Source organism: Uloborus diversus, chromosome 10 (genome assembly GCF_026930045.1).
Source record: "Uloborus diversus isolate 005 chromosome 10, Udiv.v.3.1, whole genome shotgun sequence".
Classification (NCBI taxonomy): domain Eukaryota; kingdom Metazoa; phylum Arthropoda; class Arachnida; order Araneae; family Uloboridae; genus Uloborus; species Uloborus diversus.
This window is the reverse complement of record NC_072740.1, coordinates 54,624,594-54,638,832: the sequence shown is the minus strand read 5'-3', so window position 1 is coordinate 54,638,832 and position 14,239 is coordinate 54,624,594. Positions and strand designations below refer to the sequence as shown.

At 34.5% G+C, this 14,239-nt stretch overlaps 1 protein-coding gene across 2 annotated transcripts in view; it reads right to left on the bottom strand.

Moving 5' to 3' along the window:
• The window catches only part of LOC129231408 (ADP-sugar pyrophosphatase-like), a 53,863-nt gene that overhangs the window by 23,972 nt on the left and 15,652 nt on the right, over positions 1 to 14,239 (bottom strand). The window contains exon 1 of one of the 2 annotated variants that reach the window (XM_054865715.1): positions 97 to 235. The exons of the other annotated variant lie outside the window; for it this stretch is intronic. Within the exon in view, the coding sequence (XP_054721690.1) occupies positions 97 to 99 (3 nt within the window). The 5' untranslated portion in view covers positions 100 to 235. Of the gene's footprint in view, positions 1 to 96; positions 236 to 14,239 lie in introns of those variants that run through there. 2 annotated transcript variants of the gene reach the window in all.

The window sequence follows — 14,239 nt, the reverse complement described above, 5'->3', positions numbered from 1 at the left end:
TTTTATTTTTAATTCAAAATTACCAAACGAATCAGGCCCAAAATCGCAAATATAAATCCAAAAATATTTCTAGTTAAACTATTGCAAGAAACTTACCATGGTAAATCACTAAAATAACTCTTTCTGTACTCTTTAACTCATTCAAACCTTAACTGGAAATGGAGAAAAAAACACCAAGAACAGATATATAGAAGTAGAAGAAGTGTGATAAGGATACTATAAAGAGAACATTATCTACCTTTCAATTCCCTTATCAGTATCAACAGACTAGGAGATACAGTTCAAAGTATAAACTGTAAGAGCAAAGTTTGCACAAGAGACAAATATAGAAAATGTATAAGCTGACTGCAATATTCAAGGGCAAAAAGGATATAATAGGGAAAAAAACAATAATATCAAGATAAAAACAGGAAACGAATCTTCCCTAATGTTCCAAAAACACAAATTTCCAAAACATTAGCGTTGCTTATCGCAATGGAAATATGAATAGGGATTGATGCCAGCTTTCGATCAAGTGTTGGACAATTTTCTTAAAAATATAAGAGCATTACCAAGATTATACACAAGCAAAACTGATGAAATTAGATGGAAATTTAAATGGATGAATAACTTGGAGGGAAAAAAAACTATTAATGAAGGATAATTTCGGCTTATCTTAAAAAGTTTATTTTTTCACGGGAAATAACTCTTTTTGACTTAAAAGTAGCAGTATATTTCAGTTTTTGCAGTGCCTTATAAATGAAATCGAAATTACATGAACTATTTGCAGTTAAAATGCTACTCTTAGCCACCAAAGCTCTTTTACCGTTCAGCCAACTTCCAAAAATTCTATTTAAATGATACCGAAATTTTCACATAAATTTCCTATTTTGGGGGTAAAAACTCTTCACGCGCTTTTAATGTTCCTACAAATCGAAATATCGGATTGTTTAAACTAAAGATAATATTTATTCGAACTTTCTAAGTCAATTAAATCGTCAGTAATTAATGTTTAAAGAACCAAAACGTTTAGGCTTAGCGGCGTGCTTTTGTATGTTATTGCCTATTTTGGGTCTTTTCTGCTCACTTTTATGGTTTTTGCGCTTTTCTTACGCATTTTTCAATTTTTCTTCATGTCCCCCCCCCCTCTCCCTCCATTCTCAGATATTTTTCAGCGAAGTTTTAATCTTTTTTTTTTTTTTTTAATTCCATGATACGATTTCGGCCACTTTACCTCACTTTTAATTTTCCATCATTAGTTAGAGTCGTGAAATTTAGCAGAACAATCTTTACGATAATTCGGCTGTGCAAATTACGGCAATTTTTTATCTTCTAAATTCGATTTTATTCTTTTATTTCACTTTCAAGTGAAATTGTTCCTCTTTTTTTAAGAACGAAAAAAAATCCTCGCACCGATTCTCTTACAGTAATCGAAATACAATTTTTAAATTACAATTGACCTCCTATGTATGCGTTGGCACTGTGAAGTTGTAAAGTGTAAAGATTATCCTGTATATATTCAAACGAAACAATTATCAGCAGAAGTTATTAATTGGTTCGTTTGAATGTATACAGAATAACCGCCAAGCTATTTTTTTCCCTTCTTTTTGGTAGCGCATTCTTTAAAATCAAGGATTTATAGAGTGAAAAATACCACATTTCGCGGGGCGAGGAGGGGGGAGGGGAGAGAGAAAGAAAAAAGATTTTCCCAATTAAAAGGGAAAATTATTTAACTTTCATTTAAAAAACACAAAAACAAATTGAAATCGTATAGGAAAGTTGTGAGGAGAATGTTTTTCTAAAATAACTATGAAACTTATCAACGCTTGGCGATCAAATAATCAGGAAAATGGAAGTGAAGCCTTGTTCCTAAGTTCAAGCTCAAATACTGCACCGAAGTTCAAGAAATTACACAACGATTGAAAATTATGGCAACAATTCAAAAACAATGCATCATTACTTTGCAGTAATAAAAAAGTTTGAAAAACGATAACCCGGCTATGGCGAAAAACACTAAAAGGCAAGAAACAACGTAGGTTTGACTTCATCGTCTTTTTGAGTAAAACAAGTCATTTGATATGTTAGATATTCCGATTTGTTTAGTTCTATTGAAATCCTCTGTCACACTTTAACATTATAACATTATAATTCAGTTCAAATGCCGTAGTCGTGCGTTAATAAAAAAAACACTGTAGTTGACAACGCACGACAACAGCCTTTGAATTGAATTATAATGTTATTAATGTGAAAGTAACAGAGGATTTCAATAGAACTAAATAAATAGGAATATCTAACATATCAAATGAGTTGTTTTACTCAATAAGACGATGATATCAAACAGCAACTGCCTTGTTTCTTACCTTTTAGTGTTTTTTTTGCCGTAGTCGGGTTCTTGTTTTTTAAACTTTTTTATTTTAATATTTTCCACTTTAACCTGTGATGGACAACAAAATAATAGCGTGAGTAATGCAAACTTTACAAGCAAGCATTTTAGTTTGATATAAAAGAATGGTAAATTTAATTTATTGCGATTATATCAAACTGATAGAAAAAAATTTAACTACGAAAGATAAATCTTACTTATTAAGACTATAATAGTAATCAACACCAAACTTGTTTCAAACCTTTTGTACCCTTAGTCGAGTTATTAATAAATTGTTTTAAAACCCGCGCTATTGGCTAAAATCGAGATTTACAAGGTAAAATTGACTCTTCCTATTGTTGAAGCCGGTTAAAATGTAGCCTATGTTACTCGTGCCATAATAACGAATCTACTGACACCTTATTCATAATAAATAGTTTAGGCGCTACGATTTAACATACGAAAATACGAAGACTGCTAAAATTAAAAAAAAAAAAAAAAAAATCGAAATGTCAGCTTATGTCACCCAGGCTATAATAACGAATTAATTGACACCTTATTGATCAAAATCGGATGAATAGTTTAGGCGCTACGGTGGAACACACGTAAAGACAAACATACATATAGACTGCTAAAATCATATCCCTTCCTTTTGGCTTCACCGTAGTCGAGTAAAAAAGGGGAGGGGGGATAACAGAACTTTTTAAATGCCCAGCAAAATAACTGCAAAAATGTTAACATAAAAAACTGCGTTTGTTGTTTCTTTATCTTTTTTTTCTTTCCGGGTAAATTTGACTAGTTAAGGGCATAATTAGGGTGTTTTTAAAAATTTGGATTGTTGTAGAACTGTGATGTTGCAGTTCCAGTTCATCGAAAAAATCTCACGGTGTTAGATCTCAGAAAAAGCACTTTTATAGCTATGAAATTTTCAACTATAATTTATAAAATTTTTTGACATTAATTAGAATACACTGGTTTTACCAGTTATAATGTCGTACTAAAAACTTGTAATGGTCATGCTAGCTGAGTTCAACTGTCTTCTGGCAATACACACACACAAAATAAAGTATTCAACAATAATAAAGCATTTATTTTTCTTACAATTTAATAAAATTTAAAGATTCTTGACTTATCAATTCGAGTGACATTAAAATTAAAAAATGGATAACTGATAAAGTGCTTTTGAAAGGTTCGTCTGAACAGTAAGAACAAAAATAAATTAAAGGTCAGACAATTTTGCAAAATTAAAGCTCTGAAAACGCAATTGTAGGTCACCTTAGATAATGTTTCGGAGAAAGGTTTAAGTTTGGGATTTTAACTGGGAAATTTATCTTAACTGAAATCCCAAGTATGAAATCGTACGCCAATTCTACCAAGTTGGAGGGGGGGGGGGGAGAGTTCCGGGTCTCGCTTGTTTTTTTTTTTTTAAATTGAAGTTCCGAGTGCAAAATTTTAGGCGATCTTCGATTATGTAAAGAGGGGGGGGGGTCCCAAAATTTTTTCTGAAATTGAAGTTTTAAAAAGATAATTTCAAGCTACCTTTGATGTCATAAAAGAACGGGCTAAGTTTGGGAAATCCCTCTCCAGTGTTGTATGGATCACTCATTTTTTACCGGAACGCAAGATATGAGAAAACAAATTTAAAGTAAACCGTCGTTATCATCGTACTTTGTTCTTCGATCGATATAAGGGAGGGAGTCAACATGGAAATGGCTTAAATCCTATACAATATAACTCTGTAAATTACAATACATAAACATTAGTCTTAAGACTGATACATTAAAAAATTATGCGTTATTTATTAGTTACCATATGCGATACATCCAAAAAAAAACCGCAAAATGTCAAAAAAATTTAATGAAGTACCTGAACGCGACATCCTTTCATCCGCCGTACACTAATTTTGGTTTACATTTTAAAACAATGACATTTATTTTATGACTAGGGGGCTTGCCAACCTCCTTCTAGCATGTATTCGTTCATTTAAGTAGGAACATCAAACAATTCATGACATGCATAAAGTTAGCATACTACTTTACCTACCAATAAACAATAACGCACAAATGGTAGTCCCTGAATGAAAGCTCCTAACTCTTACTTTTTTGGTTTGACTGAAATAGGAAGCACCAAATGCGAGCTATTTTTTCCCCTGCGAATATCAAAGATATTTCTTTGCTCGTAATTTAAAGGAGATCAAAATTAATTTACAGACAAAGACACATTTATGTGTGAACGATTTTTTACTTACAAATACTGCAATTTTTGCGCTGATTTGCTTCTATCTAGTAAAAATGGTTTTTGCTATTATCTGAAACTCTAATTTTTCAGGAAAACCTTTTTCTTAATGCTATCATGTCACGTTTACCTCATTTCTCTTGAACTACTAGCTCAAGTTCATAAATCAGAGTTTTCAGGCGCTGTTTTTTTCTAAAAGGCTCATGGCAATAAACTGAAAGCGCAAACAGGGGCGCAGCGGGGATGGGGGTGTAAAACCAACTCCAAAAGTCAGAAATTATCCTCTCGCGAATATGGAAGAGGGCTAAAACAAACTGTATCTCCTACCGAAAATTAATCATACCGCCCTCCGAAAAAAATTTCTAGCTACACCACTGAACGTAAAAGTCTATTAGAGAAGTTTCAGGTAATTTTTTACGCGTTTCACTAAATGAGATGCTTGATTCCTGCTTATGTGCTAAATAAGTAGTTGTAGACAATGATGTGTGAGTGAAGCTTATTGCATATGAAGCTCACCTTCATTGAGATCTTTTCCGTGTAAGTCTGGAATTTCTCTTTTAAAAATTGGATCAAAAATATTCTGCTGAATGTAAATTGAATTAATTTTGATCTTGCTCGAGACTTAAATTTTTAACTTGTCGTTGTAGAAAAACCTGCTACTGTCATGAATCCTTTTGAGGGGGAGGTCTAAACTTTTCTTAACACTGACGAAGCCTTTTCGTACAGTGATTTACGAAATGGGCTAATGTAAAATTGTAATGCCCATTTTTAAATTATTTAAATAGAACCAAGCTTCATCGAGTGTTAAATTTAATTTCCATATTTCAGCAGCTAGATGTTTTTTATTTCTTTTAAAAAATATTTTTTTCTTCATTCAGCGATACGATTTGGCAAAAATAGACATATATATATATATATATATATATATATATATATATATATATATATATATATATATATATATATATATATATATATATATATATATATAATTTTTTTTCCTCAAAATTTAATGAATGACTAGCCGAAAGAGTGGCTCGTCCAACCCGCCTGTGGTAGCAACTGCGCATCTCACTTAATCCAGGAATTATTCGACGAATATTATTACAACATTTCTTCCGCGTCTACTCAATCCCCTTTCGCGCTCGACACAGAGGAAGGAATTACTGGTAAGATTTCGGAGGGAATGAAACGTCTTAGAGAACCTACTCTTTAATTAATACCTCTGCTAACTAACTTCGTGCAAAAATCAGGTCGATCTATCCATGATCGTCGTAAACTTTCGAATGTTTTGATACACAGATCGAACCTCAACTCAGTATCATTCTTGGGGTGTTCAAATGACTACATACGGTCGAATTTTAATATAAAAGACTAACAATCTGTAGCGGATTGGTGAACACCTCTGTTCCCCCGAAGTACACAGCTGAAGACTCAGGGCTTCGGGAGCTTTGTCTTCTACTTGTCGCCTGAAGTGGCTTAAGTTAATGATGATAATGTTAATTGACATTTTTTTTTGAGACGCAAATTACATTTCTTCAAAGGAAAAGTAGAAAAAAGTAATGCATCGCATTAAAACGCGTCTTACTTAATTCAGTTTTGCTCAAATCAGGCAAGTAGCCAACTTTACTTAATCCACTTTTACTCCCGAACCAGGCATTATTGGCAAGTGGGCGGGCAACTACTGTACCGCTCCTAAACGGATGAAGCATGCCTGAAGATTAACGTTTTCATTAATATCTACGTTAATGCAAGCTTTTCAAGAAGAGACGACCTTCAATTCTTGGGCGTTCTAGAGGAGTTCGAGTAACATACATACATACGGTCGGATTTCAATGTTTAAGACTAGACTTAAGACTGGAAAACATGCCTAGCGTTGATGAAACGGATCTTTTAGGATCCGAGACTTCACTTTTATTACTAACGTTAGAAGTCTTGGGAAAGTTACAGCAGTTTCCTTTTTAAGTTGAAATATGGTTCATAACAACTTACTTTGAAATTCAGTTATCACGATCCTTACACCGTGGATCTACGATCCACGGTGTAAGGTGATTAATTAAATTGAAGATATGAGTATTTCTCCTCGGTATTTGTTGATAACGTATAATTAATAATTTGCAGTGACGAGAATTTTCTCTCGGAAAACTCAAGAAAGTAACTTTTGAGCAATCAATTTTTCAAAATAAATCATCTTTTTTTCTACATTCCAATCAAAGCTAAATGGTACCAGACACTTTATTCTTAAGTTACCATATTTTTATCTCGAAATACAATTAAAAACGAGCTGATGTGTGCATCACATGACTTCCTTTTACGCTAATTTAATGATAACAGTGCCTTGGACTTGGAGTAAGCAAAGAAACACTTTAAATATTTTCACCCCAAGTTTGTTGCGAACTGAAGGAAAAAAAAACGTTTTATACAGATTAATTTTCGCAATATTGGCAATTTTAATGTGAGTTAATAGTTAACTCTATATATCGCCAATAGCAGCCAAATTGAAATCAGATTTTTAAAAAAAAAAACCGCCAAATTTCTCGCCAAGTTGGCTACTAAAAGCTTGGCGATATATCGCCAGGTGCGTGTAAAATTATAACACTACTTGCGTTTGCATTGAAATTAACAATAATTCACCCCCCCCCCCAAAAAAAAAGGTGCAAAAGACCCCTTTTGGAACATCCGAATGCAACCAAAAAGGGAGGTGCACAACTAGATCCCACTAGGAGTCTACGTACCAAATTTCAACTTTCTAGGACATACCGTTCTTGGGTTATGCGACATACAAACATAAGTACATACAGACGTCACGAGAAAACTCGTTGTAATTAACTCGGGAATAGTAAAAATGGATATTTCGAGCGTCTATACGTTCTTAGGTATATATGCACGTGTGGTTGAGTCGAAAAAAAAAAAACCCTCAACATTCATTCGGAAAATTTTTTCGCGAATACAATCCTTCCTTTTACGAAGTAAAGGAAGTATTGTCTTCACAAAAAAAAAAAAATTGATCCGAAAATTCGCCTTAATTTCCATTTTGCTCGCCCCCGAATGAACGTTGAGTTTTTTTTTAACCTGACCTCACGTGGACACGTGGATATATGGCTAAGAACATATAGATAACCGAAATATCCATTTTGACAATCCCCGAACTAACTGCAACGAGTTTTCTCGTGACGTTTGCATGTACGTATGTGCGTATGTATCTCGCATAACTCAAAAACGGTATGTCCCAGAAAGTTGAAATTAGGTACGTAGACTCCTTGTGGGGTCTAGCTGTGCACCTCCCCATTTGGTTGCATTCGGATGTTCCTAAAGGGGCCTTTTAAACCGTTTGGGGGGAAATCATTGTTGATATCAATGCAAACTCAAGCGGCGTTATAATTTGGGAAATACTTGGCAACATATCACCAAGCTTTTGGTCGCCAACTTGGCGACAAAAAAATTTGGCGAGTTTTTTTTTTTCTAGTTTGCTTTCATTTTGGCCACTATTGGCGATATTTAGAGAGTTAAAATTGAATAACATTAACATGTCCAATACTGCGAAAATTAAACTGCATAAAACGTTTTGTTGCTTCAGTTCGCAACAAACTAGGGGCAAAAATATTTAAATTTTTTCTTTGCTTACTCCAAGGCACTACTATTCATTAAGTTGGAGTAAAAGGAAGTCATGTGATACACACATCAGCTTGTTTGTAAAAGGAAGTAAAAAAATAAATATGAAACCGTTTTCCTAAATTGCGAACGAACTTCAATGTATATTATTATATCTCAATTAGTTTTTATTCAAACAAGTTACTTTCCCTTTTCAATTTTGTGTAAAACTTTGAAGAGTAGGGTCCGTCGGTGTGATTTGGGTATGTGGGGGCGTTTTGGGTATAAGTTATATTTCATTAGTTAAAAAGAAAACTAATACTTTCATTGATCTACGAAAATTCAGTTATAAACATCATCTCTGTCTATTAGTATACGCTGAATATATAGTGGTTTGGTGGTTAACACTGTTATTGAAATTGATAAAAAATAAGTTGCTGGAACAACAGAAAGAAAAAGACGTTTTATAGTAAGTTTATTACATGAAAGTTCAAACTGGGTCATTTTTACACCCAAATTACCCCCAACAGACTCTACACGAAATTTCGTTGCCCCAAAGTACGAAATTAAGCAGCAATCGATGAATTACGTAGCTTCGAGTTTTAGAATCACATGTCATAAACAAGATTGAGTCGCAAAAAAGTTTTAAAGATAAACTTATTGGTTTATCTGAGAACAAGTGGACCTTAAACAGCAAGGTCAAAATATAAGCCTTTAATAGAAAGCAACTAATACTTCATAGATAAGAGTTATCACCGTTCTAAGAAACTTTTAAATATTAAATGTTATACATTTACAAACTAAAAACTATTTTAAAGAAACGTTCCAGACCTGCTGTAGTAGTACTTTTCTAATCAAAGAATTTAGTGGCGTAGTGCAGATGGGGGGATAAGTGATGGGGACAAAATATATTAACTTTTAATTCAAGAACTGTTGTTAGAGAAAATAGGCTGGGATGAAAATTTACCAGAACAGATTATGGGCAAGTGGCAAAAATTCGTATCGGAACTCATGCATTTGAAAGAAATTCAAATCCCACGAAATTTGAAAGATAAATGTTAAATTTCAAAATCCGCTGAAATTAATGCATTTTGTGACGCGTCTCAAAAGGCTTACTCGGCAGTAATTTATTTACGCTTCCGTTTGGAAAACGGTGTAATTAAAGTCAGTTTTCTAGTAGCGAAAACTAGAGTAGCTCCTGTAAAGAAAATTACTTTACCGAGATTAGAACTTTGTTCTGCAGTATTATTGAGTCGCTTGTATAAAAGCATTAAGAATCGACTTTTGATTGCAACAGATTGCGACTACTTTTTATACAGACTCGCAAATCGTTTTAGATTGAATAAAATCGGAATCGCGTAGATAGAAAGCATTTGTCTCAAATCGAGTATCAGAAATTCAAAAACTAACCCCGGTTGAAAATTGGTTTCACGTAAGTAGTGAAGATAACACAGGGTATTGCGCCAGTAAAGGGATTCTGCCATCTACTAAGTTGAAAGAATATAAACGTTGGTGGAAAGGTCCAGTTTGGCTTTCTGACCCAAATTTTAGCATTAATTCAAGCGCGTTGTTTTACCCCGTTAAAGAATCGAATCAAGAACAAGTAAAATCGGATAGCGTACTTGATTGTTTGACGTTGAAGAGTCAACTCCTTTCATTCAAAATTATTCAAGTAACGTTAAACAAATTAAAATTACGACTTGGTGTTTGAGATTCATAAAGAACTGTAAAACTATTGCAAAAGAGCATGAGTTTGGGTTTTTAACATCTAAAGAAAAATCAGAAGCTATTTTTCGGGTGATTAAAATTCTACAAGACGAAGAATTCAAGAAATACGTAAATTGAAAAACAACTAATCACTACCTTCAAAACAAACTTTTACCACTCAGTCCTTTTCTTGATGAAAATTTGGGGAGAAAATTGAAGAGTTGGGGCCAGACTGAAACATCAAATTTGCGTGAAGATCACAAACAATAAATTTTGCTTCCAAGAAATCATTATTTTTTAAAGCTTTTAATCGAGCACTTTCATCAAAAAGCTATGCATGCTGGTGTTCAAAACAACTCTATTCTTGATTCGAGAGAATTTTTGGATTATACCAGGTCGGAATGCTGTTAGAAATATTATTCGAAAGTGTATCGTATGCTTAAAAGCTAATTCTTTAAATTCAAAGCAGCTAATGGGAAATTTACCCAAAGAAAGGCCCCTGCTCGAGCTTTCTCAAATTAGATTTCGCCGGTCCAGTAATTACAAAACCTAATCTTAAGCGGTCAAAAATAACTTTGAAAAGCTATATCGCATAATTCGTGTGCTTTAGTAATACAGTCGACTCCCGCTACAACGCGATCCGACTTACGCGAAATGGCTATAACGCGATTTTTTTCACCAGTAAAGAACTTTAGACCTAACGCGAATTCCTCGCCCGCAACACGAAACTTTTCGAAAGAGAATCGCGGTGTGCAAGTATTGACTTTGTTATTGGCAACTAAAAATGTACTTTTGGATGAATGCACTTTCATCCCTTTAGCATCACTCGCAGCGGATGTTCCCACACCGTACTAGTCTGAACATCGCTTAAACTCTACTCCTCATTTTCCATTTATTTTTTTTATTCTAATTATAAAAGTTCATGAAATATAATTCGTGTAATAACACCTATGATTGCTTTTTCATATAAAGTTTGTGAAGATATAAAGAAAAAGAGAAAAATTCCGACAATTAAAGAAAAGCTAAAGATTTTATGTGGTTGAAAAACTTTAAAATGAGTCGAAGATAGCACAACAATTAGGTATGAGTGAATCTTTTATATGTATGCAATTAAAAGTCAAAAAAAGGAAATTCGTAAAAGTTCACCGAGCAGTATCTAAACAAAATGCAAAAATTATGAAAATGGAAGCTGCTCTTGTATTGTGAATTGAAGAAACCAGGAAGTGGGGGTGTTGCCACAGATGGAAACGTTATAAAAAAACAAGTGAAGCAACTGTATTGTGCGTTTAACAATGTAATAAGAATAACGTTTTGATCACACAACATAAATCATCATCTTCTTCACTTTAAGTTACAAATATCATTACTGGATCTACTGTACATTACAACTATAGTGCATTTGCTTTTTTTACTACATACTTTACGCATCGCACTGGTTTAATTTATGTCTTTTTTTCCCCATTGATCATTGAATTTGTGCATCGTAGCAGTATTTTCTGCGGAATAAAACGTTCTTAAAAAAAAAAAATACAAATAAAAATTCAGTTTTTTGTATAAAAACTAATGTATAGTTAAGAAATGGTTTTTAACAGTTTGAGGTGGTGTTTACAAGTATCTAAAATAATTGGATATGTTTATAAAAGTTTTTACAGATACCCTTTTCTACAACGCGAAATTTCAACTTACGCGAGGGGTCTTGGAACGCATCCCTCGCGTAAGTCGGGACTGGACTGTAAAGCAATACATCTAGAAGGTGTATCGGATTTAAGCACGGGAGCCTTTTTTGCTTGCCTTCGCAGATTCATTGGAAGAAGAGGAAAGCCTTCTGATATTTTTAGTGACAACGCGAAATTTCAGGGGCGCAAGAAATTATTTATATGCTCAAGCTCTAACTTGTTCCTCAGAAGAAGTTCAAAACTATGCCACAGAAGAAAGCATAAACTGGCATTTCATCCCCCCCCCCATTACTCCTCACTTTGGGGGATTATGGGAATCCAACATAAAGTCTATGAAAAAGCATTTAATCAAGGGGTCTAATTCTGCTATTCTTGATTTCGAAGAACTTTCAACCTTATTGATCCAAATAGAAGTATGTTTAAATAGCAGGCATTTAACCCCTTTGCATGCCGACCCGATGGACTTATAGCCTCTTACACCACCGCACTTTTTAAAAGGTGCACCCCTTCTGTCTTTTCCTGAACAATATTCTGCTCAAACTAGTTCTGCTTTTTTTTGTAGATGGAAGGTAGTTCAATCTATTCGTAACAGGTTCTGGCACAGATGGACTCAAGAGTTCCTAACAGAGATGCAAGAGAGTGGCAAGTGGCACAAGGCGACTTCAAACGTCAAAGTGGGTCAACTGGTGCTGCTGAGGGAGGACAACCGGTCGCCCCAGGTTTGGTGCCTCGCTCGTATGACTCAAATCTATCCTAGAGATGCTGATTTAGTCAGAGTCGTCGAAGTGAAAACCCCATCTGCAATCTACAAACGATCAATTACCAAAATAGTGGCCTTGTCATCAGTGGCGGATTGGTTGAAAAAATCGGCCCTTACATTAGGACATGTAGCGGCCCCATAGCTCTTATAGATATTAAATTTTACCTAACGATTGGGATATCACTTAAATATGAGGAAATTATTCTTAGCAACTAAATATGTTTTATTTAAACGAAATTTAACAGATAGGAACACTTCTGAGCTTTAATGGTGAACAAATTGATACAGTATTAGCTAAACCTTATTTTGGGGGAAAATTGTGATTGTAATTGTCCATTTAAGTATTTTTATAATGCCCGGAACTTGATTGAATATTTCGGTAATGATAACACTGCTTGGCTAGTCTGTCCTTTTCTGCAGTCATAACAAGTAACTTAATTGCCCTGTTATATGAAACTGATCTAGCGATGATCATGGGTGAAAGACTAGGGCCGTCTTAGAACGTAATGGGTCCCTCGACACAAACATACATTACTGGGCCCTGTCATAAACATTCCCTTTTTTATACTGCCATACCCAGACGACCCCCAGACTCGATGCGAGGTCAAAAACCTGGTGGGAAGGGTCGGGTACGAGTTTGTTACCGTGTTGTACGAGCCCCTTAATTTTTTTTTTCGGAAGTAGAAATCCAAAAACAGAATTTTAAATTCTCATCGAGTATATGGTATGGAGAGCGGTTCCGGGGGCTCTCCTCAGAAAATTTAAAAATATATTAGCTCTGAAAACGCCGTTTAAGAAGATCTTGGTGATTTTAAGTCGAGATAGATTCCGAGGCCATCCACCAGAAAATTTTCAAATTGAAGTCTTGAAAGCCTTTTTTGGTAAAGACTAGGGCACCGGCAGTTACTCGTAAGTTAAGTTCCAAAAACGAAATTTTTGCTGACCTTCAGTGATGTCAGGAAAAAGAATTTTCAGGAGGCTCACCCCGGAAATTTTTCGAAATTGGAGCACTATAAACGAGATTTAAAACGTTCTTCATTGATGATTCCGAAAGAGAGGAGGGGACGGGGCACTTTCCCATAAAATTTTTGATACAGTTAGTTTAAAAACAGTTTTAAACCATCTTTGGGAACATTAAAAAAATGCGAGAGGTTCGAGTACTTTCTTCCAGCAAATTTTCGAAACTGGAATTCTATGTTATGGCGGGAGTGGATTCGGCTGTTCTCGTATGAAGTTATTCAAAATTGAAGCCCAAAAATTTAAAATTTACTCTATCTTCGATGTTATTAGGAAGGGGGGGGGGGAGAGGTTCTGGGGACTACCGGAATTCTTTCGACATTGGTTTTTATCAACTTATTTTCTTTTTAAACTGAGGGGACCGAAACCGTAAGTTTGTACAGCGTACAGAATACTTTGCTTCGTCAAAAAATGTTTGACACTCGCATTTTGGCGGTCTTTGGCCTTTGATTTGATAATCTTAACATCGTAGAGTCTTTGATGCTCCTCAATGGTATTTTAAGATTGCATTTTTTAAAATAATTTTACGGGAAAAATATTTTGTCACTTTTATTCAAACAGGGTCGCCGAGAGCAAAGGCGGATCCAGGAAAAAAAATGACATAGGTCAATTTTTTCACAGGCCCCTTCTACACCTTTCACCATTAGGATATTTTACCCTCTGCGCGAGTTCAACTCCGAGTCGGGCCTCTATTCTCTAATTAAGCTGACATGACTTCAAGTCGGTCCTTGTTGTAAGTTGCATTTTATAGCAATTGTGAATTGTCATTTATAAATAAAAGCGTCAAAGAAACCAAAAGTATTTTAACTTTTTACGACCGCTAAGGTTTCCCTGTTTTTTTTTTTAATTATTCATTTTTTTTATTACACCACTAAAAATATATTGACAGCCCCAGGGCCCGACTAACTAAAA